Here is a 13,256-nt window from a genome sequence, read left to right as displayed (position 1 = left end):
GTTAATAGTATCTAATATATCTATAGAAAATACGATTTTGTATGCTATGGCGTATATCTCACATATTCCATGTCTATTGATACAAGCGAGCTCTAATACATACCAAAGTTAATTTTCGAAACTGCTCCACTAAGATGAATGAACTTTTGTGAGTGTGTTTGGTTGGTCTGTTGTAGTTAATTTTTTAACGGGACAACTTCTGTCCGGGCCCATTTGTCTTTATTTAAATCGTATAAAACTTTTTATAATCAGGGAAACTTACTGGATTGGTTCTAAAACTATCCTAAGAAATTGTTACAAAACTTAATTGTTCGCATGACATGTTCGTGTTATTTTTACATTAGAAAATTTTGAAAGGTGATATATATTCTCTAGTAAAATGTTACAAAAATATGCGTATTTATGCTGTAATAAAGGGTAAGACCTAATTAATACAGACACGAATGTCTTGTTTTTTTTTCTTTTGTAAATATTATTAATGAAGAATTGCAGTAATAAATTAATACTACTTAGTACAGAGGTTGCTCAGATTTTAAAAGCGATGGCTATTTGTAAAACGTACTCCGAAACAGTTATAGCTTTGTTACATGATATTTAAATAATTACCTACTTTTTTATTGCTCTTTTTATGATGTTTTTAATTCATATTGTAGCTGTAACTTTAAAAATGCCAACGTCGGTATACTAAAAACTCAACAATGTATATTTTCGTTTACATTGTTTTTAAAAAGAAAGACGTATATTTTTTTTAGATTATTCAATTACATTGCACTGAAAGTCTGCGTTGACAATTAAATAATTTATTTAGGATCATAAGTAATACTTTCAATGTTTTCCGTGGTGTAACACATAGTTTAGATAGTTTGAAACTGTGTTTACGTTGAATAGTTGTAAACTACCGCCTAAAAGTCTCGGATCGAATAGAATGGGGATGAAATATACTACGAATCACGATTAATGGCAATCTAAATTCCAACGGTAAGCCCACAGAAACTTAGCACATTATTGCATCCATTTAAGCATCCTTGAAACTTGCGAATTGTTCGCATTTCCCGCAAAAACGGTTTCGGTTTATATCGGTTGATTTTAATCCGCAAGTCTTACTTGTACTTATTTGAATGCGGTTTTGTATCTAACTTAGTGGATAAAATGCTCAAACTTTGGGTAATTTTAGTTAAGCTATGGGATCGATTGAATGAATTATGACGTCACACTACTACAAATTACGACTATTCACAACGTGGAAGATGTTAGTTCGAATTCATAACATTCATCTACTCTTCTTGTGTTTAAATTTTTGCGTATTTGAAATAAATTATGATTAGAATGTCTTTGGTTAAGCCATAAAAACTTTAGTTATAATACGTAAGCATACTTAAGTATTGAAATTTGTAATAATATCCTTTTTTTCTTTTGTTACAGTAAAAAAGGCGCGCTATGTTGGTATACAAGGTAAGCATCAATATCACAATGATTTTTTTACACACCATATTTTATATCTTTATCTTGTTAATTTTGTCTCCTTTTTCCATTTTATTACTTTGTTTTAGTGACGTATAAATAAATCACGTTTGCCAACAAAAAGTAGCAAAAAAAAGGTTATACTCATATGTTATGTCCATAAATTATGATGTATTTTACTTAATAATAAAAAATATAGGAACTTTTAAGGAAATATCTCCCTCTCTTACGCGTATTAACGAACGTACTTGACTTATTTCTAGATTTTAATTTACTTTCATAAGATTCATAAGAGTGGTTCGTGTTGAAAATTTGTCATTAAAATAACTTTACATCCACTGTGACCTAGTAGCTTACAAATTAAACTCGTTAACCTATATTCAAATGACGTCACTTGACAGACCTAAGTAAACTTTGAACTAAAAGAATTTAAATATACTTGTTAATTAAAATTATGTTTATGTCTCACCGAATATTTCGTGCAGTATTTATTATGAAATTATTATTATAAAATATTTTTGTAAGGAAGAAATGATTGTCAACGTAATTAAATTACATAATTAACTAGCTTCTGAGATAATTTCGTGTAGAGTTATGGGCCACATAAAGTAAAATGACATCGGAAAATTTATTGCAAATACTAGTTAATAAAGAAAATAACATGAACCTTCGTGGGCTCATTGACATCAACTTTGCTAAAGATCATCACTTGATCAAATGCATAGTTTACGATTCAATTCTTACTAATATCGATTAAAGTATTAGATATTTTTGGTCCAAAGATCGATGCTCCGATTAATCGATCTTAGATCGCCATCCTTACTTCCCGTGGGATTTCCGGGATAAAAACTATCCTATGTCCTTTCTCGGGTCTCAGACTATCTTTGTACAAAATTTCATTAAAATCGGTTCAGTGGTCTAGGCGTATAGAAGAGACAACTAGACAGACAGACAGACAGAGTTACTTTCGGATTTATAATATTAGGAAGGATTGCGTCACTAGATCAATATTTTGTTTAAATTACATTATGACCACAATTCATCATCAATTTGCATATTAATTCATCATTAATGTACACGAAAACTGAGAAAATAGTACTCTTTCATCGTCGTGAAGTGGAACGCGGATAGAGTGGGACTAAATATAGAAATTAATTAAGTTTTATATATTGTGCTCTACTAAATTTGCCAAAGTGATGTAAGAAGTATGTAACTACATGATGTAGTATAAAAGAAATAGTCATATTTTGTTCTACCGAGTAATAGTCAAAGTCTACGGTTGTTGTGTTCTAGTTTGAGGGGTGTGTGAAGGAAGAAATACTAGCTCAAGGCATTTTAACTTTGTTCTCAGAGCCAGAAAAGTATCTAGGGTTTATTAAAGATATCCATGGATGAAAATTGCCAATTTTCATCAGGTGAAGAGTGGACTATCCATTTGTTGCTTCCATATGAGGTTATTCTATAATAATAAAAGATATTTCAATTTAGTCGTCAGCGATAGACATTTCTATGGGATTCACGTAGGAGAAATCCTGTTTGGGATTAATTAAGATATCCATGGGCGGTAGCGACTACTTATATATAGGAAACCACCTTTACTGTTTCAATTTTATAAAAAAGTAAATTAAAACATATAACATGAATATTTTAAAACTTTTAATGTACGTAAAGGCAAGCAAATATGAGGCAGAGTTTTATTAACAAGCCGCTGGGCAAAGGCCGTGCTGTTACGAATGTTGAAAAGTTTTACCGAGCATATCTCAGTGCGATGTTTTCTGTGCTCGTTGGGTTGCTCTATATTGAGTGTGCCCTCATTTATCTCAGTTCGGATGATAAAATTTTGTCAAACTGCGTAATGGATTCCAATAGCAGTAATATGGGATACGTATTACGTTGCTTGTCATTTTACCTTGTTTTGTAAGTCTGATAATATATTTTTCTTTGTTTTATATTATGATGGCAGCAAACAAACATGTAGTCCATCTAATGGTAAATTGATATTGCTGCTTAAAGAATAATCAACCCCAGATAAGATTAGAGTACTACCTTAGGTCGCCCACAGAAACGTTGCTACTCCTAAGAGAAGTAAGTTTCAAAGCCTTGCGTAAGTGATTTTCCGTCCCTTAAAAATGTATGTAAATTGTATTGATATTGGCAAATTTGTTTTTTATCTTTTCTTTATAAGCATTGTCCCTAATTAATCACTATACTGATTTTATCATTTAATTATAATAAAAAGATATGTAGCGACCCAAATTGACATTGTTTTACTCACAAACTTTGCTTCCCGCCGAAAAAATATACATAGAACTGACATACCATTTCGTTTGAAAAATGAGGGACGCCCCTTATATCAGCAGTTGTAATAACCCCTAAACTACACACATAAAATTAACCATGCATGTCTTTTCAGCTTTACTTTCGTTTCATGCGCGAAATATTCGTAAGAGCACTTAAAATGTAGCTGTTAAACTGTGTGATGTTTTCGTGTGTTACAATCATAGACTTATTTGCTACGCTAAAGCTAAAGACCAACAAAGCATGAGAAAGAGATATGTGAACCCATATAAACAATCTACTAGAGAGAAAGAGATGGATAGAAATATGCTTGTTTATGAAGTGCTGAATTTTTGTTACAAAATTGGCTTGCTCTATTGACGAATGTACTGCCAAAAGCCGAAACAACCAATAGATGTATAAAGTTCACAAGAAAAAAAAGTTTTTTTTTACACCAAACGTACGCAATATTTGTTCCAAATATCATACTTGTTGGTCCCATACATATTTGTTACAATTACATATTAATTTTTTTTGCTATACATATATTTCATAGTTAGATGTAAAATTACCAAATTCAAATTAAAATCTTACTATTACGGTATACATACGCAAAACATTTTGGCTCATGAATTCAATTAGAAATTGTGTATCTTTGACATCCTAAATCTACGGATACAATATAGTGTGTTTTTGTCCGCAGCAACACAATTCAACACATACGTGACACTCAAGCTACAGAATGTCAAGTCGACGACGGTGACAGTGAAGGGCCCGACTCCATGTTGGGAGCAAGACTTCCTTTTGTGAGTATTTTATTGTTCGTTACCTTAGATAAGTAGAATACATAGATAGATTACTCCTAAGAAGAAAGTTTGAGTTTGAGAATTTATATTGTTGCGTAAATAAAGTTTTGCCACCTCTCAGTGCTAAAATGTCCCTAAAATGTTTGAAATACTTATTTATTTATTACGTAAACTACGTAGTGTCAGTAATTTATACGTACATTTTCACTAAAAATGATTTTTATTTGTTAAGAATTCAAAAAAATAACTGACAAATCAGTCTTTTGTGGTTTCATCCAATTCCAAGGCGGTAAAGTATCTTTCTATTTTACTTATCAAAGTTCGTTACATTGATATACTACTAGTAAAACTAGTAAAAAATGTAGATAGGTTACGAGCAAAAGCAACGCTTTTTGGTGACTCTCATCGCGAGAAATGCACACTACTTTACAAATAATACATAAACGACACACTAATAAATAGTTAAGATTTGCAAGTAGGATATCACGTCTAAATGAATGCGCAAAAAAGAGATAAACATATAGTTCGTATGGAAAATTAATCCGTATTTTATACCACTTTTCGAACGTCTATGCCCTATCTACGTTTTTAATAGTGGTACATCAATGGTTCGTTACATAAAGTTGAGTTTGGGCTCATGGCGTGTGGTATGTGATTCTGAGCTGATTTATTTTGTTATGTCGGTTTTCGAGGGTTATGGTTTCCGTTGGCTTATACTGGTTTAGATAGCTTAGTGATAGCCTAGTTGGTTTGACAATCGGTACCTCAATCTGGGGATCGCGCCGATATACTGATATTTAAATATATGATATATTTATTATATTTTGTTGGTTGCAAATATAGCAATATGAATTTTAGTCAATATAATAAAATTAACCTATAAATACAATTACTCTTAACGTACTAGACGTTTGCTAGTAAACATCTATTTTTTAAGCACGTAAAATATGAATCAGCTGTCTGTCATACTATCTATTACTTTCAACATTTTAAAACTAAATTTTATTTCTTTGTCTACGTTGGAATTGGGAAAATATATTACGACATAATCTGGGTCAGAACATAGACTATCATAAATAACATAGTAAGGTAGATCCATTGATGGGAGGAGGCTTACTTTTGAGGGGAGTATAATGCCGGAGGACACTAACAATGGCGCTATCGCTTACACGTGCTTAACTTCGTGATTTATTGTTGTAACTCGTGCCAAAAAGAATGAAAAAATACTAACAATATATTTTTATTATTTGCTTAGTTTTTGGAACCGTTGACCGCAATATACTATATTAATAGTGAGCAATATTACATTAATTACTTAAATATTAACAGAAATATTTTGAAACTTTTGTCTAAACTACTACTGAACATAAATTAGTTACTTAGAACATAGATTACTCGCTTCCAACAAGAAAATGTAATCTTTTGAAAATTGTCGCTGTCGATTATTATTGTGTTTGAAAAATATTTAAAATATGTAGTTATTAGATCATTTACGAATGAAACGATATTTCTTCGCACTTTTTCTTCGATTTCGTGTCTTAAATGCGCATATCGGCATTGTTCCGCGTAAATGACACCATGACAGCCATTAAACGGCTGACAGAATTGTCAGCTGTTTAAGTCTTTTAATGGCTTCCTTCAATTACAAGGCGGTGTGATATCTATACTTGTCTATGATATTGAATTGCAAAGTGTCGTAGGATAAATATTGTAGACGTACCTTAGTTCCTTCTAAGAGCGTACCTCGTTAGAGCAAAGATAATATATTTTCTTTTTCAAAATATATCAAATCGAATATCGTGTCAAAAAATTGCTTTTTGCGTTATCATTTGATTTTATCGGGGCTCGTCCCGATAATGATTCGTTATGGCTGAGGGCTGAGGAAGTTCAAAGTAATTAATGTGAGAGTCCAATAAATATTTCTATATTTGCCATTAAACAACGTCTTAAGAAACTGTAGAACAGTTGAATAAACTAAATGACAAACATTGTCTGTTATTTACCACTGCTATTGGTACTTTGTCACGTCTTTTTAGGGTTCTGCACCTAAAGGGTGAAAAACGGAATTCTATTACTAAGCCTCCGTTAACTAAATAATAAAACAGAGGAACCTTTGTCGGTATAACTCTCCGTTCTTCTGTCACCCTAATATTTTGTTCTTGCCGCTCCTACAAAAGCTTATATGTAAAATACCAATAAAAACGACACTTTTAATGCTAGTAGTTGTATTCTTATAGAAATCCATATGAAAGGATAAAAATATAATTGAAACATACTTTAAACAGTACTTCAATAAGATTTGTTCGAATGTATGGGTACAATATTGCCTCTTAAATGTTTATATTGTTTAATCATACTGTTATTACAGGCTGTGGCCATAAAATTACTTTTTTACGGCTCGAAATGGACATTAAAGCGAATAAAACTTGTTTAATAAAAATATTACGTCGTCTGCTATCGCAGGATGGCATTATTGATCGGTATTCAACAGCGCTCCCTTATCAATTGCAAGTTATGAGATGCGATAAGTTTGTGCATAATGTTGGAGAGTATCGAGCTATTTTATGCGATAAATGTGTATTTTTAATGAAATTATTTATTTTTAAAATATGAGAGTCGAGAGTGGCTAATGAGTATACAATCCACCTGAAGGTGTGGCTGCTACCTCAGATATGATCATTGTCGTACCTGATGGATGTGCAAGTCTCTTTGCTATATTAGCTATATCTTTACACCAAATATCAGACAGGCTATTGTTTTATTTATGAGGCAGAAAAATGTATGACGGTTTGTCGCTATAGTAGAATTCAAGGCATCATTTAAAGGATCTTTCATACTCGTATTTAATAAAAATTACTATCAGACATTTTGTAGGGTTTCGTAAACCGTCTACGAATGTTAGTAAAATGTATTATTCGTGCTTATAAAATAGAATACGTATAACACAACATAACATATAATAATAAATATACAATGTTATTATGTATGAACCCTTTAATATCTTTATTAGAAACAAAGTAACTTAAATTTTAAATTAATAAAAAATAGCAAACTGAAATACCCACTAATTGGGACCTCAAACTGATGAATAATATCAAATTACTAAATATACAAAGATTAAGCCTATAATTTTAAGACCTAAATAAGCACTATCATTACGCATCGTTAGGAAGATTAAACGTCTATTCCAGACTGAGATCGTTAAGAATTTTATTGACCTTAAATTATTTAGGTCTTCATGAACTCATGTTCCGTTTGCTTTCTTCATAGAAGTTAGATAGTAAGTGGGGTTAATTGACGCTTATTTAAGCTGAAATACCTATATGAAGGCACCATCTAAGGCCTCCTGGAGTTGAAACGCATCTGCTTTAGACCTCAGGTAGAACGTGTCCTATGGAGTTAGCCAGAGACGTCCATGGGCGGAAGAATCCACTTATAATAACAGCAGTGTTAAGCACCACCGTATGCTGGGTTGAATGGTATAGAGAGAAACATACTTTTCCGAGGCGTTTTAGCTTAGTCCTCAGTAATAGCGGCGCATCTGTGGCTGACCGTACTAATTCTATCTGGGGGTAAAATGGGGGGAATACACCTGTCCATGGGTGTCAGTACTCATTTATTATCAGGTGCATTCTCGTCTGCTACTCCTATATTATAAAAAAATCATCAGTTGACCTGCGAGCTTGTTACTCTTAGTTACTCTAATCTATTTAACAAATATAATACGCCTTAACAATGTAATTTATAAAATAAACGAAAACTGTGCCCATTATTGATAAGTACGAAACCAAGTGATCCTTTCTATTCGGTTTATTTCTAATTAAATTAAGTACACAATACAGAAAATGATAAACCATTTGCTTTATAATCTTCTCATTAAAGCGTCTTACGCTCGAATCGGAGTTCAATTTGGTCGTTAGAATGATTCCGAACGTAATGTTGTAAGTACATACAAAGCCGTTTTGTTTATATGAATGGCTGCAATTAGGACGAGGAAGCGTCCCAAAGCGAAATTATCATCAAATGCGGACTTAATGAGCGATCTTATACAGTTCTGTAGAGCGTTTTAGATTTTCATATATTGCGTTTGTTATGTGGTAACAAAAGCAAAGAGTGACGTAATTGTTCGATCACAGGGAATACTTTTTGTTTTTGGATTCAAATTTTAATCTACTTTTACTTAAACATTTCAAAGTTAATTTAGTCAAAACTTAATGGTACCTACGGATGATTTGTCGTATTAAGTTAAATTTAAACATTTTATAGTAACGGAGAGTTGCAATGGAAACCAAGTACATGTAAAATTTTATCTATACTCTATATTTATTTTTATTTTTTGTATCTATATTTTTTATTTATAAAAAATTGTACATGTCCTATACTCATACATAGACATGTACATTTTTTAATATAATATAAGAGTAGCAGACGAGCATGCAGTCCATCTGATGGTGAGTTGTTACTGCCCTCATGGACATATACACTCAATCCCAGATAGGATTAGATATTCCTACCTGAGGTCGACCATAGATGCGCCGCTACACCTGAGGGCTAAGTTGGAATGCTTCTGAAAAGTATGTCTCCCTTACCATACCCTTCAAACCAGAACACAGCAGCGCTTGACACTACTGTTAATAGGCAGAAATAGGACATAATAGTACAAATTATTACAATTTTGCCATATCTATATTAACAATGTTTTAGTGACTTTTTATAATCGATCACAAACAAAGTACACTCTGTACTAACATATTGATAGGTAATCTCCCAAGTCTCCCACACTTAACAGTTGTAAAAGAAAACAGTTATTTGCACTACAATTTTATTACATCGTGTCGTCTCGTTGGCGCGTACACAGAACAGTTTAAAAGATTTACAACGGTCGAAACGGGGTGGACCCCGATAAATCCGTCAGATTCAACGACGTTCACTGCAAACAACTTATTCGGACCTGTCTTAGAATGTTTCCGAAAGCAATCTCCAGTATCGAGTTTCTATTCTGATTTGAAATGAAATGGAATGTCGAAATAAGAGTATGTAAGACTTACGTTGGCTTTTTTTTATAATATAGGAGTAGCAGACGAGCATGCAGTCCACGTGATGGTAAGTGGCTACTGCCGCCCATGGACATCTGTAATCAACCCCAGAGAGGATTAGATATTCCTACCTGAGATCGGCCACAGATGCTCCGCTACCCCTGAGGACTTAGCTGGAACGCCTCGGAAAAGTCTGTGTCTCTTACCACACCCTTCAAAACGGAACACAGCATTACCTGACAGTGATGTTATTAGGTAAAAATAGGGGTGGCGGTGGTGCCGCCGGAGTCTAACCACAAATGGTTTCACCACCTTCAAAGGATATTTGTTTTGGAGGAACCATCGTCTAATATTTGTCTGTTGAAATGTGTAAACATGTTTAGTTAAATTATGTCAATTTGTATTTAAAAATAATGATTTTATTGTCGGTGCTTTTAGCTGTGTATGGGGTTCAGTCGTTTATGCCGTATGCGGAAGGAATATTTCGAGCGTATGACATCTATGAGAAATCATACCTTAGATGTAAGGTCAGAAAACCTCATAGATAACCTTAACTTGAATAGAAAGTAATTTTAGTGCTATTGCGTGCTTTATTTAATAGTTTATTAAACATTAGTATTCATTTATGTATCTGTTAAAAATAATACAGTTAACACTTATCGCTATTTATATACTTACACTCCATCATAGATTAGTAAAGATTACTCGCTCCTAACAAGAAAATGTAACCTTTCGACAAGTGTCACTGTCAATTATTTTCGTGTTTGAAAAATATTAAAAAAATGTAGTTTTTAGATCGTTTACGAATATAACGATATTTCTGCACACTTTTTCTTCGATTTCGTGTCTTAACTGCGCATGTCAGAATTATTACGCGTAAATTACACCATGACAGCCATTAAACGGTTGACAGAATTGTCAGCTGTTTAAGTCATTTAATGGCTTCCTTCAACTTGGCTTACAAGGCGGTGAGATATCTATACTTGTCTAAGCACTCCATAGTAATTTCATCATAAAACACATCATAAAATATTCAACACAACATATAAAGTTGTTTAAAACTAAATAGTACTATACTTTTGCTAGCGGGCTATAAAATACCTACAAAAGAAAAACAAAAATAGAAGGCGATAAAAATCGCAAAAGTTTAATTTAACAGCACCTGTCGTCGGTTCTTAATGTTTTCGGAGAGCTCGTTCCGACAGCTTAAAAGTTTTCAAACTCATTAAGTATAGATAGAACTTGTCATGCATTTTTAGTACCTGTTGAAATCAACCCATTTGTTACTCAGGCTTGTTTTAGAACTACTCTCTTATTTACTTTAGTTATATAGATACTAGCACTTTCACATATGAGTTTATTTTAACTTTTGTTTCAAGTATAGAAGTACATTTTCATTTCTTTTTTTTGGTGTTTGTAAGAGATTGTGTTTTAAATTGTAAAAGTGCTTATACGATCTTGTCGTTTAAGCTACTGAAGAATCGCTTAATTCACTTTCGTCCGAGCTTGAAATTGGTTGTATTGAATTGAATTGGTTGACCGACAAGTTGCAAATGGTTGATTTAATTTAAAAAATCTGGTATCATTTGATTGCCTTTTTATCTGTAGACGCTTAAACTACTAAATAGTCGCTGAGCGACACTTGACTGCCGCGCAAACCACTATTTAATCGCTAAAGCTCGTTGCTTAAGGACAGTACCCAATAAGCTGGTCAAACTTAAGTGCTCTATTTTTACCTGAAAAGTCCCTTCAAAGATTCAGTAGATTTCCAAGATTCCGTGGTTTCTAAGATACGTTATACAGATAGACCAAAGGAAAAATAGTTTAAACATTTATTTTCTTTATAATATTACAAATACAAAGTTCATTTTTATTTATCAGTATAGATTCAAATATAAAGAGAGGTTTTATAGCGGTTTGATTAATTAGAATTGATAAACTTTATCTACGGTGGAATTGAACTTACTTTGCGTCATAATGAATACGTCAGGACTCTATCAGTTACCTTATCTAATGTCATTCTAGTCAAAATATTTTTTATTTGTGATGCGATTATTGGGCAAGTGTGTGTGATAGTGTCTTTGTGCTGTGTTTTTCTAGTAATATGCCCGCTTATGAAAATTGCTACTGAATCGAGAGATGTTTAACTACTTAATTTAGCCTAAAGTAAACAAAACGAAATAAGAAAAAAAATTAAGTGTAATCTTGGTACGGTAGATTTTAAGTATATTTTTTTTTAAAAGCTTCGTCCTAGGGGACCGTAAAGCCGATATCGGATGGCGACCTCTCGTTGTGGAACAAGAGGCGCTAGCGGCACTCCATAGAGAGCGACCGCTGGGTAGTTGACACTGAAGGTGTCAACGTATCATGAATACGACTAACATCGTCGGGAAGACGATTATCAATGGAAAGTGGTCGGTGGTGGTGGTGGTGGGCGGCCAGAAGATTCTCCAGTTCCGAGGAGAGTTTGTTAGGAGCGTCGGTAAAGATATTTCTTGGCCGGCGGCAGTTATGCCGAGTAGGAAGAGGGGCAGAGGTAGTCCTCTGCACCCTTAATTAGGGGATTTGGATGATTTTCTGAGCGAGTGAAGAACGTTTCAGAGAATTGTTTACGATTTTAAGTAGTGCGTATTTAGCGTATCACATTATTTATTTATTATTGTGCATGTTCCATATCTTTCAACTTATATATGTATCGTAGGTCTTCACGTTTGGAAAGAAAAAAAATATCCGGATATGTTATTTTCGAAGCTCGGAAGCTTATTTGTATTTTACTGAATCAAAAACACAACTATCCATACAACTTGTCATAAAATTGTCTGAATCGCCTTTGACGGAGAAATAGACAATTTTATACTTTTTGTCTCGAAAATAAATAGAGTTTCTGCGTAAAAATGGCAAAACCGTAACCTCGTAAGTTATATCTTCCGCGCTTGAGTAAACTGAATGTTTGTAGATATTCCAGCGGTACCGTTAGGCGATTTATGTTTACCGTGGGGACAGGGGACTGAGCTCTGAGATACCGCGGGATCCGTCTGTTAGCTGAAATGTGAACTGATTTTACGGGTCTTCGGAGAAAATTGGCTTCACTGTCTTTTTGCGTATTTATAATATATTAAAGTAAGACGAGAGATTCGGTTCGGTAAAGGATTTAAAACTGATTTCAGAATGTTATTTAAGAAAAAAATAAAAAAGGAGCTGAGAGTAATAAAAGCATATTCAAGGAATGTCATACCCATAATAGTGTCCAGAAAATAGTTATATTATCAGAATGTTATTTAACCGGAGTATTAATGGGAAGCTTCCCAAGTGGCATGATTATGTTAAATTTCTTGATATTACAGCGGTACCGTTAGGCGATTTATGTTTACCGTGGGGCCAGGGGACTGAGCTCTGAGATACAGCGGGATCCGTCTGTTAGCTGAAATGTGAACTGATTTAACGGGTCTTCGGAGAAAATTGGCTTCACTGTCTTTTTGCGCACACGATATAATGATATTTTAAAATAAAATAAAAAGTATTACGTTTTATTTTATGTTGCATATAAAGGTAGGGTAAGTAATTAGCTAAGGAAATGAGTACGATATTAAACAGATTTCAGAATTTGTAAATGAGACAAAAAATAATAAAGGGCGTCAGAGTAATCAAGGTTTAGAAGGTGGTAGAACCCTTTATG

At 33.3% G+C, this 13,256-nt stretch overlaps 1 protein-coding gene across 1 annotated transcript in view; it reads left to right on the top strand.

Moving 5' to 3' along the window:
* Positions 1–13,256, top strand: part of LOC140749219 (uncharacterized) — a 120,348-nt gene that overhangs the window by 54,397 nt on the left and 52,695 nt on the right. Inside the window, exons 3-4 of the mRNA XM_073082267.1 lie at positions 1,423–1,452; positions 4,442–4,544. Of these exons, the coding sequence (XP_072938368.1) occupies positions 1,423–1,452; positions 4,442–4,544 (133 nt within the window). The remainder of the gene's footprint in view (positions 1–1,422; positions 1,453–4,441; positions 4,545–13,256) is intronic.

The sequence above is a fragment of the Epargyreus clarus genome, unplaced genomic scaffold (genome assembly GCF_041222505.1).
Source record: "Epargyreus clarus isolate Ecla_fem2 unplaced genomic scaffold, WU_Ecla_fem_2.2 ptg000017l, whole genome shotgun sequence".
NCBI classification, from domain to species: Eukaryota; Metazoa; Arthropoda; class Insecta; order Lepidoptera; family Hesperiidae; genus Epargyreus; species Epargyreus clarus.
Note: the sequence above shows the minus strand (reverse complement) of the source record. Positions and strands in the feature narration are given on the sequence as shown.